Below are 16,630 nucleotides of genomic sequence, written 5' to 3'. Positions count from 1 at the left end.
GTGGCTCATGTTTAATTTTTAATAGCAATTCAGTAAATCTGAAGATCATGGCAGTCGACTTATCACCCCATTTTCTTTTCCTTAATGCCTGATAAATCACAGCAGATGATCTATCTTATGATTATCTCTGACAGAGACTGTACACTTTTGTAGAGCAGAAAGCTTTATAAGGAAAGTACTATGGAAGTCCTGTAGTAACACTGCAGACCAAGTACTCTTTCTGTTTTTTATTTACAATTACTTCGATTTTTGCTACTCACAGAGTTGAGGGTGAACAATTATGTGTTATCCCCTCCCCTGCTCTTGAGTAAGTGGCATAAAAGCCATGGTCAACCATTCAGAAGATGTTTCAGTTCACATAAGCTCAGTGGGCCTAATGCCACTTCTCTCATAGTATCACAACCATGTCCCAGATGTATTCAGACAGTTTGTTTTCATGGGTCTTCATCCTTTAGCAGCTTTATGGTGTTTACGAGGGCTTTAATTTATTTATTATTTTGTGGGGGAAATACACTACTTACTGGATAAATCTGGCAAAATTATATCATTGTCACCTTTTGTGTGTGGTTGGTTACTTTGGCCGTGGGAGGCTTTCCCTTCAGCATCAGATCTCCATATCCCCCAGCAGACTTTAACATTAGTTTTCAAGCAGTTGAGGTGAAATTTTTTTTTTTTTTTTTAAAAGACAGTAAATTGCCAAACTCAACCAATACATCCATTTAATACCATTAGGCTTGTTTATCAGCACACTTGCCCATTTTTAAAAATTGTTCTCCTTTTAAATCTTACCATTAGAACAGAAATGAGAGAACAATCCTACTAGCAATCCTTTGTGTTTCTCAAGTGTGTAAACCTCCTAAACCACAGTTTGAATGCTCTTGTGATTAGATTTAACCATTTTTGTTCTTTAAAAAATCCCAGGTTATGGTGAGTGAAAAACACTCCCTTAGAGTAAATAAGTGATATAACAGGATAAAGGGTGGGGCATATGCAAAAATGATTCTCTCAGAAGTGAACTGAAAAACACAATTAGTGTGTACCAAAGGAACTGTGCTTTTTAAAACTGAGAAAAAAATATTCTATGGCTAAGAATAACAGTAAATTAACCAGAAACCATTTTTGCTGATAATTAGGGGTCTGTGAACAATTTACTTTTAATTTAAATTAAAAAAAAAACTTTAATTTATTCTAGCTCCTTGGTGTTGAACTTCTGAGTGTGCTGCATCGACTCTTACTGACCTGGGATCCTCCTTCAGTCCAGCTGCTAGTTACAGGAGTTGTCCAGCAGATAGTGAGAGCAGCTCAAGATTACTTGCAAGAAAAAAGGAACACTCTAAGTAAGAGTTTAAAAACAAACAAATTTAAAACTGTTGTTTGCATTTACAGAGGAAAAAAGCAACAAATTTCCTAATTGGGAGAAGAACTCAGATTTATTAAAGTGTGGTTCTTCTCTGAAAACTGACTAGGTAAAAATGGCTCCTACTTCTCCCACAGATCTGTTCAATGTATTCATAGTTATACCCTCAGTTATCTTCACTGACACCTTTTATTGGGGTGATTGTGGGGCAGGGCAAGGGCTTACTGCTTTTTACTTCCATTAGTGCTGTAGAAAGAACCAACACAGCTAAGAGAGAGTGGAATGCATTTTATTCCTTTTTCTGCATCAATAGAATTGTTTATTAAAACCCAATAAGTTACGTCTTTCCAAACCCATGCAGGCAATGGGACAGCACATGTGTTCACTAAAGCATCATTTGATTTCAGTGGAGTTGCATAGGGGTATTGAGGGCATAATTACTAGACTTTAGTACTGACAATGGCAAAGGAGAGAACATAGCTTGTAAGTCTGCCACTCAGAAGAAAATCTTATAAACTGAGCACATTTGATACTAACATCATAAAGACAGTACACAGAATCCCACAATACTATTTTTAGAGTCACATTTCAGATTGGAATAGCACTTTAATATTTTTTCTACAAAAATCTTATTTGTTTATAACTAAGATAAAGAAAAAAAACAATTCACACGACATTGTGCCTGGCAACATGCAGAAGTTGGTATCTTTTGATGATAATTTTACCACATGAGTTTTTTAAGAAGTATGAAACACAGCAACTGTTTTCAGACATTGTAATTATTAAATGTTATCAATTTCTGGGCTTGTTATGGAATTTTAAAGTCAATTGTTACAATCACAAAACCTTTAAGGCAATTTAAAACTCCTTCAGCACATTTTAACTTTAAAAGTAGTATTTTTCTTAACCTGTGTGATCTGTCTGACATTATACATTAATGTGAACCTCTAGCTCTTCTCAAAGTATTATCTACCTTTCAGTGTATTTTATCTAATATTTATTTGGGTTTTTTACTATTTAACCAATTGTCTTTCACTGCAGATGAAGACGACATAAAGGAAAAAGAAACGTGTCTTGTGTTAGGAGAAGGTGGTGAGAGTGGTGGCCTTGTGCCTGGAAAATCTCTCGTCTTTGCAGCCATGGAACTACTAATGTTTATCCTAGTACGGCACATGCCACATCTAAGCCCCAAAATGTCTGACTCTCCAAGTCATGTTTCTGCCAAACCCCAGCTCTCTGAAGAAAGTGCTCGCCTTGTGGCTGCCACAGTTACTATCCTATCTGACCTGCCTTCTCTGTGCTCTCCAGCCGGTACTCTACTATAACTTCATATGCATAAATGAATGGGTTTTATGAGAAATATAAGACAAATCCAGTCATTTGAAATGACCAAATGACACAGTAGTAACTAAAAATGTTACCTCCGTTGCAGACCACTTTAAGTGAAGCTAATTTATTGATGGTGAGGTTTAGATTCTAGAGCAATTTAAGGGTGCCCGCTTGTCAGGTCACAGGACATCAGGAAACGCGCAACATCAAAATTTGCACTGTATGCCCTGTTCGTTCTAATACAGCAGAGGCCTCTCTCACATCTGCAAGAAATTACATTGACATTGCAGATGTTTAGCACTTCTTGAGGCTGAGTCCTTAGTGAGGTGCAAAGTTAATAACAATTGTAGAAAAAATAATTTCTGAAAAATACTTGGCCTGTAGTCCAAATTAGTGATTAATGGATGGCAAATGTTTAGTTAAAAATAAAAAATTTCTATAAGCTAGCCCAGAGTCTTGCACTGCTGCCATACAGGAACCTATGATTTGATTCTTGGTCCCATTTTTTCTTGCTTTCAGGGATGACTGAGTAAAGGAGTGTTTGAGAAGGAGCATTCAGTAGTGACCTTTCAGACCAGTTAAGGAATTATATTGATGGCCGCTACAAGGAATTTTGGCCAGGTTTTCTCAGCCAGAAAGCTATCTGCCCAGACTCATGGCTTTAAGTATGAGCTGGGGGAAGGATAAGTACAAATTCTACGTGTATGGGCTCTTTTTAGCTCCCAATTGGATGCAAAAGAAGCCCTAATCGGGGAAGAATCAGTTATTTATCTTTTTTTGGTGCTTTGTGGCCCCCCCATTACCATAATTTCTGAGCATCTCACAGTCTTTACTGTATTTATCCCTTGTGAAGTAGGGAAGTATTATTATCCCCATTTCACAGATAGGAAACTGAGGCATAAAAAAGGCTAGGTAACTTGCCCAAGCTTATAAAGGAAGTCTGGGCAGAGGAAAGAATTGAACCTGCATCTCTCCAGTCCCAGACTAGTACCCTAACCACTGGACCATCCTTTCTCTCTTTAATGAATTTTTAAAAATCATTCCTTGTCAACCTAGAGCAGATTTTTAATGGCTGAGTTATAAATCCCTGAATTGCTGACAGCTTTTTAACTACATTAGCACAAATGACTCCAAATGAAGTAAATTGTCATATAATATATTTGGACTATAATAAGATGTTTCTTAATTGTTAAAATATTATTGAATTATATTTACCACCACATAAATAAATTATAGTACATTTTGGTATATCTATTGCTAGCAAGAGATTTTCCACTAAGGAAATATAAAGAAGTTGTGGACCATACCTGGTGTTAGAATTAAAGGCAAGAATGCACTTTATTTTTTATTTCAGGATGTATGACAATATTACCTACAATCCTGTTTCTGATTACAAGAGTATTGAAGGAAACTGCAGTAAAATCAGTGGATAATCAGGTCTCACCACCAGTCAGTGCAACTCTTCAGGCGATAAAAACTATTGTAACTCTTCCAATGGCCAAGACTGAGGAAACCCATAAGCAATGGACCAGTCTTATCCGCAGCACACTGGCATCTGTCTTGGAATACTCCCAACCAGGTAAGCAGTTTACTCTCAACCAGTTGAGCATCTTAAAGCTAAAGCTTCTGTTACGGAGAAGTGAATGTTACGTGTTTGTATATAATATAATATAGGCTACATATCAGGTTAGGATTATGGGGACGAAAAGCTGTGATTAACATAGCATAGCTTGTAAAACCGAGAAAAGATCTAAGTGCTAACACAAGCCTGCCTAACTCTCTGCATTATAGTGAACTGTGTATGTAATGCTGAATACAATGCCGATTTTAGAATAATACAGCCTCATCTCAGGGCAGCACACTTCATCTTCATCCTTCTTGACCTCTCAGCTGTCTTTGGCAATATTGATCATACTCTCTTTCTTGAAATCTTGTCCTTACTTGGCTTTTACAAATCAGTTCTCTTCTACCTCTCCACTCATTTCCTCAGTGTCTTTTTCAGCAGGCCTCCCACCCTTCTCCTGTTTCCATAGGTCTCTCATGGGGCTTAGCACACTTACCTTCTGTTTCTGTGCATTTTCTTTAGGTAACCTCATCAACTCACACAGCTTCAGTTACCATCTCTGTACCTTTGACTCACAAATTTACCTCTCCATTCCTGACCTGTCTCTCTTCTGCCAATCCTGCATCTCAGCCCGTCTCTCTGAAAACTCCTGGACGTCTCACAACCAGCTTAACTCCTTGTCTTCCTTCCCAAACTCTTCCTCACTTTCTGTTACTGTTGACAATCCATCCTCCCCCATGTCACCCACGCCCATAAACTAGGAATCCTCTTTGATTATGCCCCTCTTTTCCTTTTACCCCAAAATATCTGCCTGCCCAGAGAGAATCAGATCTCAGCGATCAAAATGGCGCATAGGGAGAGAGCCAGTGTCTCAGGTAGTCAGAGCCATAATTGTATCGAGCTGTATGCAGTAGATCAAACTCAATACCTGGAATTGTTGTTCAAGGAAACTGGAAGCCAGTGATGCTTTAAGAGAATCGGTATAATAGGCTTCATATAGTCATCATCATAGTGAGCGCTACAGTAATTCAGTGTGAAGGTAGTAAAGGCATGGATGACTGTGGCAAATTCACATCAGAGAATTGATCACAATATAGTCTAGCATAATACAGAGGGGTAAAAGACTAGCCACTGATATCACCAGGGAATCAAAGAGAAGTGAGAACCCAAAAGCATCTCCAGATTGTAAATCTCCTTGACAAAGGACTGAGTGACCCTTTCAGTAATGGGAAAAACCATACCGCTGCCACAACCCCTAGATGCTTCTCCTGGCCTACCAGCAGCATCACCATCTTGTCTGCACTGACTTCAATCAGCTTCCTCTAATCCAAGCGTCTTCTCTGCCCTAGAAGAACAAAGAGGCGGTACAATCCATGTTGTCTGACCCAAAAGAGAGATCCAGAGATGCATGTCATTTACCTACCGAGAGTATCTCTGCCAAAACCATCTCACTACACCCCCAAATAGCCTGAAATATAGATTGAACAGGAGGGTGGGGGGAGAGTTTGGCAGAAGTGGTCATGTGAAATCTGAAGGGCCAAGAGAATAATTACACAATGCCCTCCTTTCAGATCTTTGAGAGGAAACAATCATTGGATTAAGGTTTCCAGGCCAAACCCATATTAATTTTCAGTGGCCTCTTTAGTTATATGTCTCATCAAACTTATCTCTCCCAACTTCACCTTGGCTCAAGGGCCACTTCCACAAGCACCACTGGCACTTATTGTAGACCTTCTGTGGACTTTAGGAGACTTCATTTAACTCCTTGCAAGGTGCATGCACTGAGGCAAGGTTTGCATGCCTTCAGTTCACTTTTCAGGACAGAATGAAGTTGCACACTTCACCAGTTTAGTAAAATGGACGGTGTGCTTTTAACAGGCTTATTAACACAGTCAAATCGTAACTAATTTTCAGCAGAACACTAAAGAACCCTTCTCCTTAGTGCAGGCTACTCCCAATCTAGATTTTAGGTTTCTACATTCCAGCCATTTCAGCTGCAGAGGCTGTTTTGAAAGGGTTTGCAAGAGACTTGGGTATAATGGGGACAGTATAATGTTTTTTCCCCCACCATCTTTCTGCTCAAAAATAGCATATTTGTATTTGCTTAAACTTTAAAAACAATAAAAATATACCTGTGGTCAGAGACCAAGCATGAATAATTTTGGCTGCATAGGTGGAAATTTCAGGAAGTTTTAAGCAGTTTAAGATCATTAACTCTAGTCCTATCCTCTCTTTTAAACAACCTCAACTATATCAGTCACTACCACTAATAGTAAAAATTTGTGACTGGTGGTGGTGAATAGGCACGTATTTGAGTGTAATTGAAGTCTTTTCTGGTACATCTCTTTGTTGTGAATTATTCTAGTACACTAGTACAAACTCCAAAACCTTTTCACAATAAGCTCAGCCTGCTTTTCTTTTTGTTTTTCAGAGGGTACTAAGTCTATTCTTGATGAAGTAAGCATGCTTACAGCGATTGCACTCTTCCTTTGGTCTGCAAGTACAGAAATAATTGGAGTGCAGTCCTTACAGAATGGCTGCATTAACAGATTTAAAAATGCATTGAATTCCTGTGATCCTTGGGTAAGCTCATCATGTGGGAGTGTGCACAATATTTTAAATGCTTGACACAAAGTAACAAGGAATAACGTTACATTTTCTGAATTCCCTGAAATCTATAATTTCTTCACTTCAAAAAGTAACCAGATCCTGCTTGTCAAATTAACAAATTAACCATCACATCTATTGCATCAATGGCAATTATAACAAAACGTGGCACTTTTGCAGTACGATTTTCAAGTTACTTGTGCCAAATTCTTGATTTATATAGATTTATAAAAGTTACATCTTTGTTAATGTAAGAAATTTTAGGAAGGAAAGGACCACTGGGCCAAAAAAATCTAGACCTTCTCTGGTTTATTTTAATATTACTTTCTCATAATGCTACTCCTGTTTCCATAGATAAAGATTAGGGCCCAAATTTGCAGTGATTCTCCTACTTATGTATGTACAAAATTTGTGTTTATATTACTTACTTGTACAAAACACATTTTGAGTGTGCAATTCAGGGATGCAGTTATCTGATTTGCATTTATCTTGATTAGGTTCAAGCCAAGTGTTATCAGCTGCTACTTTCTGTATTCCAACACACCAACCGTGCCCTGTCAACTCCATACATCCATTCATTGGCACCAATAATGGTTGAGAAACTGAAAGCTGTAGAAGGTAACCGTCTAATCAGCAACACAGAGCTATTAGCAGTCCAGGAAGGAATTAAAGTCCTTGAAACATTGGTTGCCCTTGGTGAGGAGCAGAATAGTAAGTATCTTTTTTTCTGTAGAACACTAATAACTCTGAAATACAATATTTTACATCAGGAATGTTGTAATTAGGGATTTGGTAGTGGAGCTGATACAGTTAAAATGGTGGTTGAAATTATGCAAAAACCTGTCCTTGTATTATAGCTTTACATGACAAGGGTTGTTGTATGCCAGGATTGCGCTAGCACTCCTACCTCTTGTGGTTGTAAAGAAAACTTCTAAATGGGGTGTAGTATTGTCTTCTTGTGCCTGCATATGGAAAAAAGTAACAGAGCTGTGAACTGCTCCAATTGTTACCTCTTTCACTACTGACCATTTTAGTAGACCTATTGCCTATTTATCTAGGTATTTCTACCTATACTACACCCATCACCAAAGTTATTTGATTATCTTGAGAAACAAGATATGCTGGGTTTGGAAGGGCTGTTTGAAATTGTGGGCAAGTCTGCAGAGAGTAACATCACTTTCTTTCCGCAGAAAAGAATATTCATATAATATCTTAAAATTCAGTTAAGTTAAAAATGAATCCGCATTCGGAAACCGATTGACACCCGAGAGATATGTGTAAATAAGATTACTGTTTTCAACATATTCCCCGTGATATTCATCTATTTTAAAAACAAAAAACCCCACATACAATTGGCAGCACTTACTCAAGAGCCACTTTGGTTTTGGAATAGCTGAGCTGAGCAGGTGTGAAATGATAGACTCGTAGAAATGTATGGGGGGAAATTTGTCCAACGTCTGATTTTTGTTAACATTAGTTAGAGCCAAACATATCAGTCCCCTTACTTACATGAGAGCTCAATTCACATTTACCCCAAAATATAAGAACATAATGAGTAATATTCTGAAAAATCTTTTAACCAAAAAGGTTTATTACAAACTTAAAATTTATAGTCTAACATAATTATTTATTCAAAAAATCAGCAGCAATGACTGCTTTAGTTTACTTTTTATTTTTTTCCAAGAACAGTCTCTTCCTTGGGTTGCTGTCTCATCTGATCTCACAAGCTAAGCACACTTGGGCTTGTCAGAACTTGGATGGGAAACTTTTAGTGTCTTGGCAATTTAGTAGATGAGTCTTTCCTGAACCAGTGCACCAACACGGGGGGTGGGCGGAGGTGGGGGGAGGGGGCTGTTCTATTGGAGGTATAATCTTTCAAACAAAAAGTAGAACTAAGGTCCTAACGAAGTGTAGTCACTAAAGATACCAGGAAGCTCTTCACAAAAGTAATGGTAATAAATACTACTACTTTGTGTTTACAAGGCATGTTTTATTTTGGGCTCTCAAAGTACTATACAAATACATTTCAAGCCCCCTGTTTGAGAGATTAATAGTATGCCCATTTTACAGATAGGGAAACAGATGCATAACAAGAATAAGTGATTTGTTGAAAATCATAGAATGAGTCAGTGACAAAGACTGGGTCTAGAATGCAGGAATTCTGATTAATAAAATCCTTACTCTCACCACTAAACCATACATTCAGAGTAAGAGGTATGCCAATGTCCTAGTCAAATTCCAAACATGGTAGCTCCCTACACTAACACAGGAACAAATCAACATACCCTTAGAGCCCCGACCGGGGTTATTCTATCTACTACCTACGATCCACAAACCTGGAAATCCTGGACACCCCATCATCTCGGGCATTGGCACTCTCACTGAAGGACTGTTTGGATATGTGGACTCCCTACTCAGACCCTACGCCACCAGCACTCCCAGCTATCTCTGTGACACCACAGATTTCCTGAGAAAACTACAATGCATTGGTGACCTCCCAGAAAACACCATCCTAGCCACCATGGATGTAGAGGCTCGCTACACAAACATCCCCCACACAGATGGAATACAAGCTGTCAGGAACAGTATCCCTGATGATGACACAGCACAACTTACTGCTGAGCTCTATGACTTTATCCTCACGCACAATTATTTCAAATTTGGTGACAATATATACCTCCAGACCAGTGGCACCGCTATTGGCACCCGCATGGCCCCACAATATGCCAACATTTTTATGGCTGACCTGGAACAACGCTTCCTCAGCTCTCGTCCACTCATGCCCCTTCTCTACCTATGCTATATTGATGACATCTTCATCATCTGGACCCATGGGAAGGAGACCCTGGAAGAATTCCACCATGATTTCAACAGCTTCCACCCCACCATCAACCTCAGCTTGGACCAATCTACACGGGAGGTCCACTTCCTAGACACCACCGTACAAATAAGCAATGGCCACATTAACACCATCCTATACCGAAAACCCACCGACCGCTACATCTACCTTCATGCCTCCAGCTTCCACCCCGGTCACACCACACGATCCATCGTCTACAGCCAAGCACTGAGATACAATCGCATCTGCTCCAACCCCTCAGACAGAGACCAACACCTACAAGATCTTCACCAAGCATTCTCAAAACTACAATACCCACACAAGGAAATAAAGAAACAAATCAACAGAGCCAGACGTGTATCCAGAAGACTCCTGCTACAAGACAGGCCCAAAAAAGAAACCAACAGAACTCCACTGGCCATCACCTACAGTCCTTAGCTTAAACCTCTCCAACGCATCATCAGTGATCTACAACCCATCCTGGACAATGATCCCTCTCTTTCACAGACCTTGGGAGGCAGGCCAGTCCTCGCCCACAGACAACCTGCCAACCTTAAGCATATTCTCACCAGCAACCACGCACCGCACCATAACAACTCTAACTCAGGAACCAACCCATGCAACAAACCTCGATGCCAACTCTGCCCACATATCTACACCAGCAACACCATCACAGGACCTAACCAGATCAGCTACAACATCACCGGCTCATTCACCTGCACGTCCACCAATGTTATATATGCCAGCAATGCCCCTCTGCTATGTACATTGGCCAAACTGGACAGTCACTACGTAAAAGGATAAATGGACACAAGTCAGATGTCAGGAATGGCAATATACAAAAACCTGTAGGAGAACACTTCAACCTCCCTGGCCACACAATAGCAGATGTAAAGGTAGCCATCTTACAGCAAAAAAACTTCAGGACCAGACTCCAAAGAGAAACTGCTGAGCTCCAGTTCATTTGCAAATTTGACACCATCAGATCAGGATTAAACAAAGACTGTGAATGGCTATCCAACTACAGAAGCAGTTTCTCCTCCCTTGGTGTTCACACCTCAACTGCTAGCAGAGCACCTCACCCTCCCTGATTGAACTAACCTCGTTATCTCCATACTGATTTATACCTGCCTCTGGAGATTTCCATTACTTGGATCTGAAGAAGTGAGGTTCTTACCCATGAAAGCTTATGCTCCCAATACTTCCGTTAGTCTTTAAGGTGCCACAAGACCCTCTGTTGCTTTTTACAGATTCAGACTAACACAGCTACCCCTCTGATACATGGTAGCTATATTATCCTACCAATACTTATATTTCTCTGCTGCATTTTCAAACTGATATGGAGGTACTCTTCACTTTGTGTCCTAAACTGGTATGTCATACTCCCCATGATGGGTGCTTTACAGAAGTAAGATGAAGTGATTTCTCAATCTTTAAAGTCCTGTAGGATCCTTTGAGGTACAAGATGCTGTACCAGTTTAACACATTTAGCAGTGAGCACTATCAGGCTGTGTACTAATCTCCCCAGTGAAGTGGCTGGAACAGAACCGAAGTGTATTAAACTCTAGGAAATGTGGAATACAGCCAAATCCTACACTGGCCAGGAAAAAGACTGGATGTCCTGAAAAAAGGTCTTCTGCATCTTAGACTCCTTTGATTTTATTATATTATACTGGTCTACAATTTTTGAGAAGTCGTCTGCTTCAGAGATAAAATGTGCTATTTATTCTGTATTTTGATGTGCTGAATTCAAATATGACAATTAAAACAACTGATTGGCTACTATTTCTAAGATATTTAAGCTTTTACATTTTATGTCTATGTATATTGTGTAGATAGAGTTTTAATCATAAATTGTAAACCTAGGTCTTTTCATGTGTTTATGCTTTACGTGATAATATTTCACCTGTCTTGTTTCTGTAACACTTTAAAAAGCAGCAAAAGGGTTATATAAATAAAATTTATTATGAAACAAAAGGCAAAAACTATTATGTACATAGTTTAGTCCTATTCAGTGTCTACTCGGCGCTTCTTGGCTTGTCTCTTGTATTCATTAAATGGAGCATCTCTTGTCACTGTCCAGCAATAGTCTGCAAGCATTGATGGGCTCCATTTGCCCAGATAGCGTCTCTCCATTGTTGCAATGCCCTGGTGAAATTGCTCGCCGTGCTCGTCGCTCACTGCTCCACAGTTCGGTGGGAAAAAAATCTAGATGAGAGTGCAAAAAATGTATCTTTAGTGACATGTTGCAACCAAGGCTTTTGTATGCCTTGAGGAGGTTTTCCACCAACAACCTGTAGTTGTCTGCCTTGTTGTTTCCGAGAAAATTTATTGCCACTAACTGGAAGGCTTTCCATTCTGTCTTTTCCTTGCCACACAGTGCATGGTCAAATGCATTATCTCGAAGAAGTTCACGAATCTGAGGACCAACAAAGACACCTTCCTTTATCTTAGCTTCACTTAACCTTGGAAATTTTCCACGGAGGTACTTGAAAGCTGCTTGTGTTTTGTCAAAGGCCTTGACAAAGTTCTTCATCAGACCCAGCTTGATGTGTAAGGGTGGTAACAAAATCTTCCTTGATTCAACAAGTGGTGGATGCTGAACACTTTTCCTCCCAGGCTCCAATGACTGTCGGAGTGGCCAATCTTTCTTGATGTAGTGGGAATCTCTTGCACGACTATCCCATTCGCAGAGAAAACAGCAGTACTTTGTGTATCCAGTCTGCAGACCAAGCAAGAGAGCAACAACCTTCAAATCGCCACAAAGCTGCCACTGATGTTGGTCATAGTTTATGCACCTCAAAAGTTGTTTCATGTTGTCATAGGTTTCCTTCATATGGACTGCATGACCAACTGGAATTGATGGCAAAACGTTGCCATTATGCAGTAAAACAGCTTTAAGACTCGTCTTTGATGAATCAATGAACAGTCTCCACTCATCTGGATCGTGAACGATGTTGAGGGCTGCCATCACACCATCGATGTTGTTGCAGGCTACAAGATCACCTTCCATGAGGAAGAATGGGACAAGATCCTTTTGATAGTCACGGAACATGGAAACCCTAACATCACCTGCCAGGAGATTCCATTGCTGTAGTCTGGAGCCCAACAGCTCTGCCTTACCCTTGGGTAGTTCCAAATCCCTGACAAGGTCATTCAGTTCACCTTGTGTTATGAGGTGTGGTTCAGAGGAGGAGGATGGGAGAAAATGTGGGTCCTGTGACATTGATGGTTCAGGACCAGAAGTTTCATCCTCTTCCTCTTCCTCATCTGACTCAAGTGAGAATGAGTCTGGTGCATCAGGAACCGGCAGTCCTTCTCCATGGGGTACTGGGCATATAGCTGATGGAATGTTTGGATAATGCACAGTCCACTTTTTCTTCTTTGACACACCTTTCCCAACTGGAGGCACCATGCAGAAGTAACAATTGCTGGTATGATCTGTTGGCTCTCTCCAAATCATTGGCACTGCAAAAGGCATAGATTTTCTTTACCTGTTCAACCACTGGCGAAGATTTGTTGCACAAGTGTTACAGCATACGTGTGGAGCTCACCTCTTGTCCTGATCTCCAATTTTGCAGCCAAAATAAAGGTGATAGGCTTTCTTAACCATAGTGGTTATACTGCGCTTTTGTGATGCAAAAGTCACTTCACCACAAACATAGCAGAAGTTATCTGCACTGTTCACACAAGTACAAGGCATCTCTGCTCACTTTGGCTAAACAGAAATGTGTCCCTTTGCAAAATCAAACACTGACAAATAAGAGAGCACGACACTGTATGATTTCTAGAGCTGATATAGGGCAATTTGTTCAGCAGAGTGATGTAAGCTTCGTTGCGATTGCATCATCCATGACTTCTAGGAATAACATGATGCAATTCATGTCATGTATGACGCAATACCAGCTTCAGATTGCATCATTCATTGTTTTGCCTAAAAAGCAAGTACTGTCCAAACCCAGTCATAGATTTATTCATAGATCCAGTCAAAGATGTATTTTAGTCATTTCTGGTTTAAATTGAGATCCCTTCCCTTTATAACTCACTTATCCTCCGCCATTCCCAAGTCAAGGGTCGTATATACTGACCCAATAGCATATCTTGAAAACTAGAGCCAATCAACAATTTTAAGCATCATTTTTGTTCTCAGTGACCCAGAATTAGTAAAGTTTGACTACATTTATTTCAGAAGCATTTTGGCTGTAGAGCAGTGTTATTGCTGTGTTTGTTTTCAACTTTTGGCTGTAGAGCAGTGTTATTGCTGTGTTTGTTTTCAACTTTGACTGTAATGGCTCTTTTATAGGAACAGTATTATTGCCACAATTCATTTTCCATATAGTTTTTATTTCTAATCTATTATGCTTTTTTCTTCTTTCACTTTTAGGAGTCCAGTTGCTTGCTCTTCTAGTTCCAACTCTGATCTCTTATTTACTGAATGAAAATGCTTTTGCTTCTGCATCTACAATATCGAAAGATCTTCATGAATTTGCACTCCAGAATTTAATGCACATTGGTCCCCTCTACCCTCATGCTTTCAAGACAGTAATGGGAGCTGCTCCTGAATTGAAAATACGTCTAGAAACTGCAGTCCGAGCAAGTCAGGCCAGCAAAGCAAAAGCAGCTGCCAGGCAACCACCACCCACAATACATTCTGTCCCAACAATTAAACTTAAAACTAGCTTTTTTTGAATTATTTTGAGTTATTATTTTTGGGATCATACCTACAATTAAAAGTCAGAAGCACTACATCATTCCTTATGTGCTACTGCATATATGTTTGTATTTTGCATTGTTTGTATGTCAGAGGCAATCTAATAGCTTTATGTGTAATTACTTGAAATTTGTGCATTATAAGGGAAGTAGTGTTACAAGTATTTATATAAATTTTTAAGAAATTGAATTTGTTTGATCATATTTGTGAATCTGTGTTATAAATTATCCACCAAAAAAGTATCATCTGTCCTACTAAATTGTGTTGTTTATTTTTAGAACACTGAGTCAAACCTAGCAAATGTAAGTGTTTTTAAAAGCTAGTTAATGCTATCCAACTGTTGTACCAGCACACTAACACAGCAGGGTTGGAGTGGGTGGAGAAACCAGTATTCGGTATTTACTATTTATCTTTGGAAATTTCAGGTGTAATAATCACTTTTTTCTTAAAAAACAAAAAAACACAAACCTAGTGAAGTTGGGGTGTATCAGATGTATAATTCATTTCAGGTCACATGAAATACAAAAAAAGCAGGAACTGGAAAAGATTGCAGTCTTTTCCAAGATAAACAAGCAAACATGCTGTCAAAATAAGATGTTATTAACTTTGTGGTATATCTCTTTCTTTCAGATCAGTTTCCATGCCCGAGAGTTAATAAATGGATTCAAAGAACCAACCCCCCTCCCCCATCTCTCACTAAGATAAATAAAAAGATGCATTGGAAATAAGGTTTATAAATGGGACCATATGCCATTTGCATTTCTGTGGCTCTGGAATTTGCCTGTTGCAAAGGCTCCTGTGGTAAACTATTTTCCTACTCTGCCCAAATTCCACAGTTCAGTGTTCTGCTTACTTTGCCTGGATTCTCTGAGGGAAGAGCACTGTTACCTGCTACAAGATTTGACTATAATGGGAGCCATTGGACTGTTTCTCCTGCCAGACTTCACAAGGGGCTGGTGGAAAACCTTCTTCCTGCAGCCATAGGGAGGGGGCGAGAGCTCTCACACACCTTTCTTAGAGTCAGGAAGAGGTGAACGGCATAAGGCCATATACTCTGTGCATATCAGACCTACAATTTCTGGGAAGGGTCCTGATTTATTCAATGCAATAGTGCTGTTTTCCTGAAGTACAGTATTTTTATTGAATTATATGTTAATGCCTCTGTTCCTATCCATTTTAATAGTCAGCTGAAATCTCTGAATTTTAATGTCTTTTACACTGCTTTAGAATTCCCAGTTTGCCACATAAATCAGGGGCCCTTCCTATATAGGTTTGTTGTGTCATACAACCTATAGGGCTTTCATAATGAATGTAGGCATGTTTCTATCCCTCCATCTTTGTTGTCCATTCAGGTGTTCCTGGAACAAGTCAATGTACAAGTTATTTATATAATTTGAGAAGTGGATCCTAAAATTTCTATTGTTTGAACCTCACAATAGGAAATTAGTAGTAATCAGAATTTAATCGTATGATTGATATTTGGCTGAAATATGTATGGATTCTGATCTTGCCGTAGGCATTTACCTATCTCTTTCTTCTAAATAGCCACTGTGGTAGCCTTTCCTTTGAGCATCTGTGTAAGGGGAAGGGAAAGATCAACTGTAATTAAAACCAATTAACTAAGAACAGGATAGTTCTCTTTCACCCTGTCACAGTTAGTTTGTGCAAACTCTTTAACATAAAGTTATGTTTAGAAAAGCTTTTAATTCAGAATTGTTCTTGACCATTATTCAAGATCACAAAGAATGGTGTGAGCCCTGTTTTCCTGCAAACAGTTACTATAGGATGCATGTTTACTCCCACACCTAGTTCCACTAATGCAATAGGACTAGACATGAGCGTAAAGACATATAGAGTAATGAACTGTTTATAGAATGAAGCCCAAAGTGAGGAAAGAGTAGCAGCAAAGAATTATTTGCTTTATTCTTCCTTTCTATACATAGTGATTAAGTTAATTAAAATTTACAATATAATTCATAATTTCAAAGCTGAAACACTAAAAGCTCATTTGAATAAAAACATACAAGCCTTTTAACATTTCATTAGGGAAGGTGAATTTCAAAAATGTGACAGCAAGATTTTTAGAGAAACCATATGAACACGTAAAACAGCTGGAAGTGAGAAAAACAATATGATATGCTTTCTCTGATTGGTTCAGGTTAGTTTATGCTTACTGGGTTCCTATCCGTGCCATGCAACAAACATGTAGGAACCCCAATGAAA

General features: G+C 39.2%; 1 protein-coding gene across 6 annotated transcripts in view; it reads left to right on the top strand.

Annotated features, from left to right (window-relative positions):
* HEATR5B (HEAT repeat containing 5B) overlaps positions 1-16,110 on the top strand; it is an 87,226-nt gene extending 71,116 nt beyond the window's left edge. For all 6 annotated transcript variants that reach the window (XM_005296259.5, XM_005296258.5, XM_065590528.1 and 3 more), the window contains 6 exons: positions 1,193-1,337; positions 2,399-2,668; positions 4,041-4,265; positions 6,682-6,833; positions 7,355-7,568; positions 14,081-16,110. In XM_005296259.5, coding sequence (XP_005296316.2) covers positions 1,193-1,337; positions 2,399-2,668; positions 4,041-4,265; positions 6,682-6,833; positions 7,355-7,568; positions 14,081-14,385 — 1,311 coding nt within the window. In that variant the 3' untranslated portion in view covers positions 14,386-16,110. The remainder of the gene's footprint in view (positions 1-1,192; positions 1,338-2,398; positions 2,669-4,040; positions 4,266-6,681; positions 6,834-7,354; positions 7,569-14,080) is intronic.
* Positions 16,111-16,630: the final 520 nt, after the last annotated feature.

Source organism: Chrysemys picta, chromosome 3 (genome assembly GCF_011386835.1).
Source record: "Chrysemys picta bellii isolate R12L10 chromosome 3, ASM1138683v2, whole genome shotgun sequence".
Classification (NCBI taxonomy): Eukaryota; Metazoa; Chordata; order Testudines; family Emydidae; genus Chrysemys; species Chrysemys picta.
The sequence above is the reverse complement of the archived record's forward strand: the minus strand, read 5'-3'. Positions and strand labels throughout refer to the sequence as shown.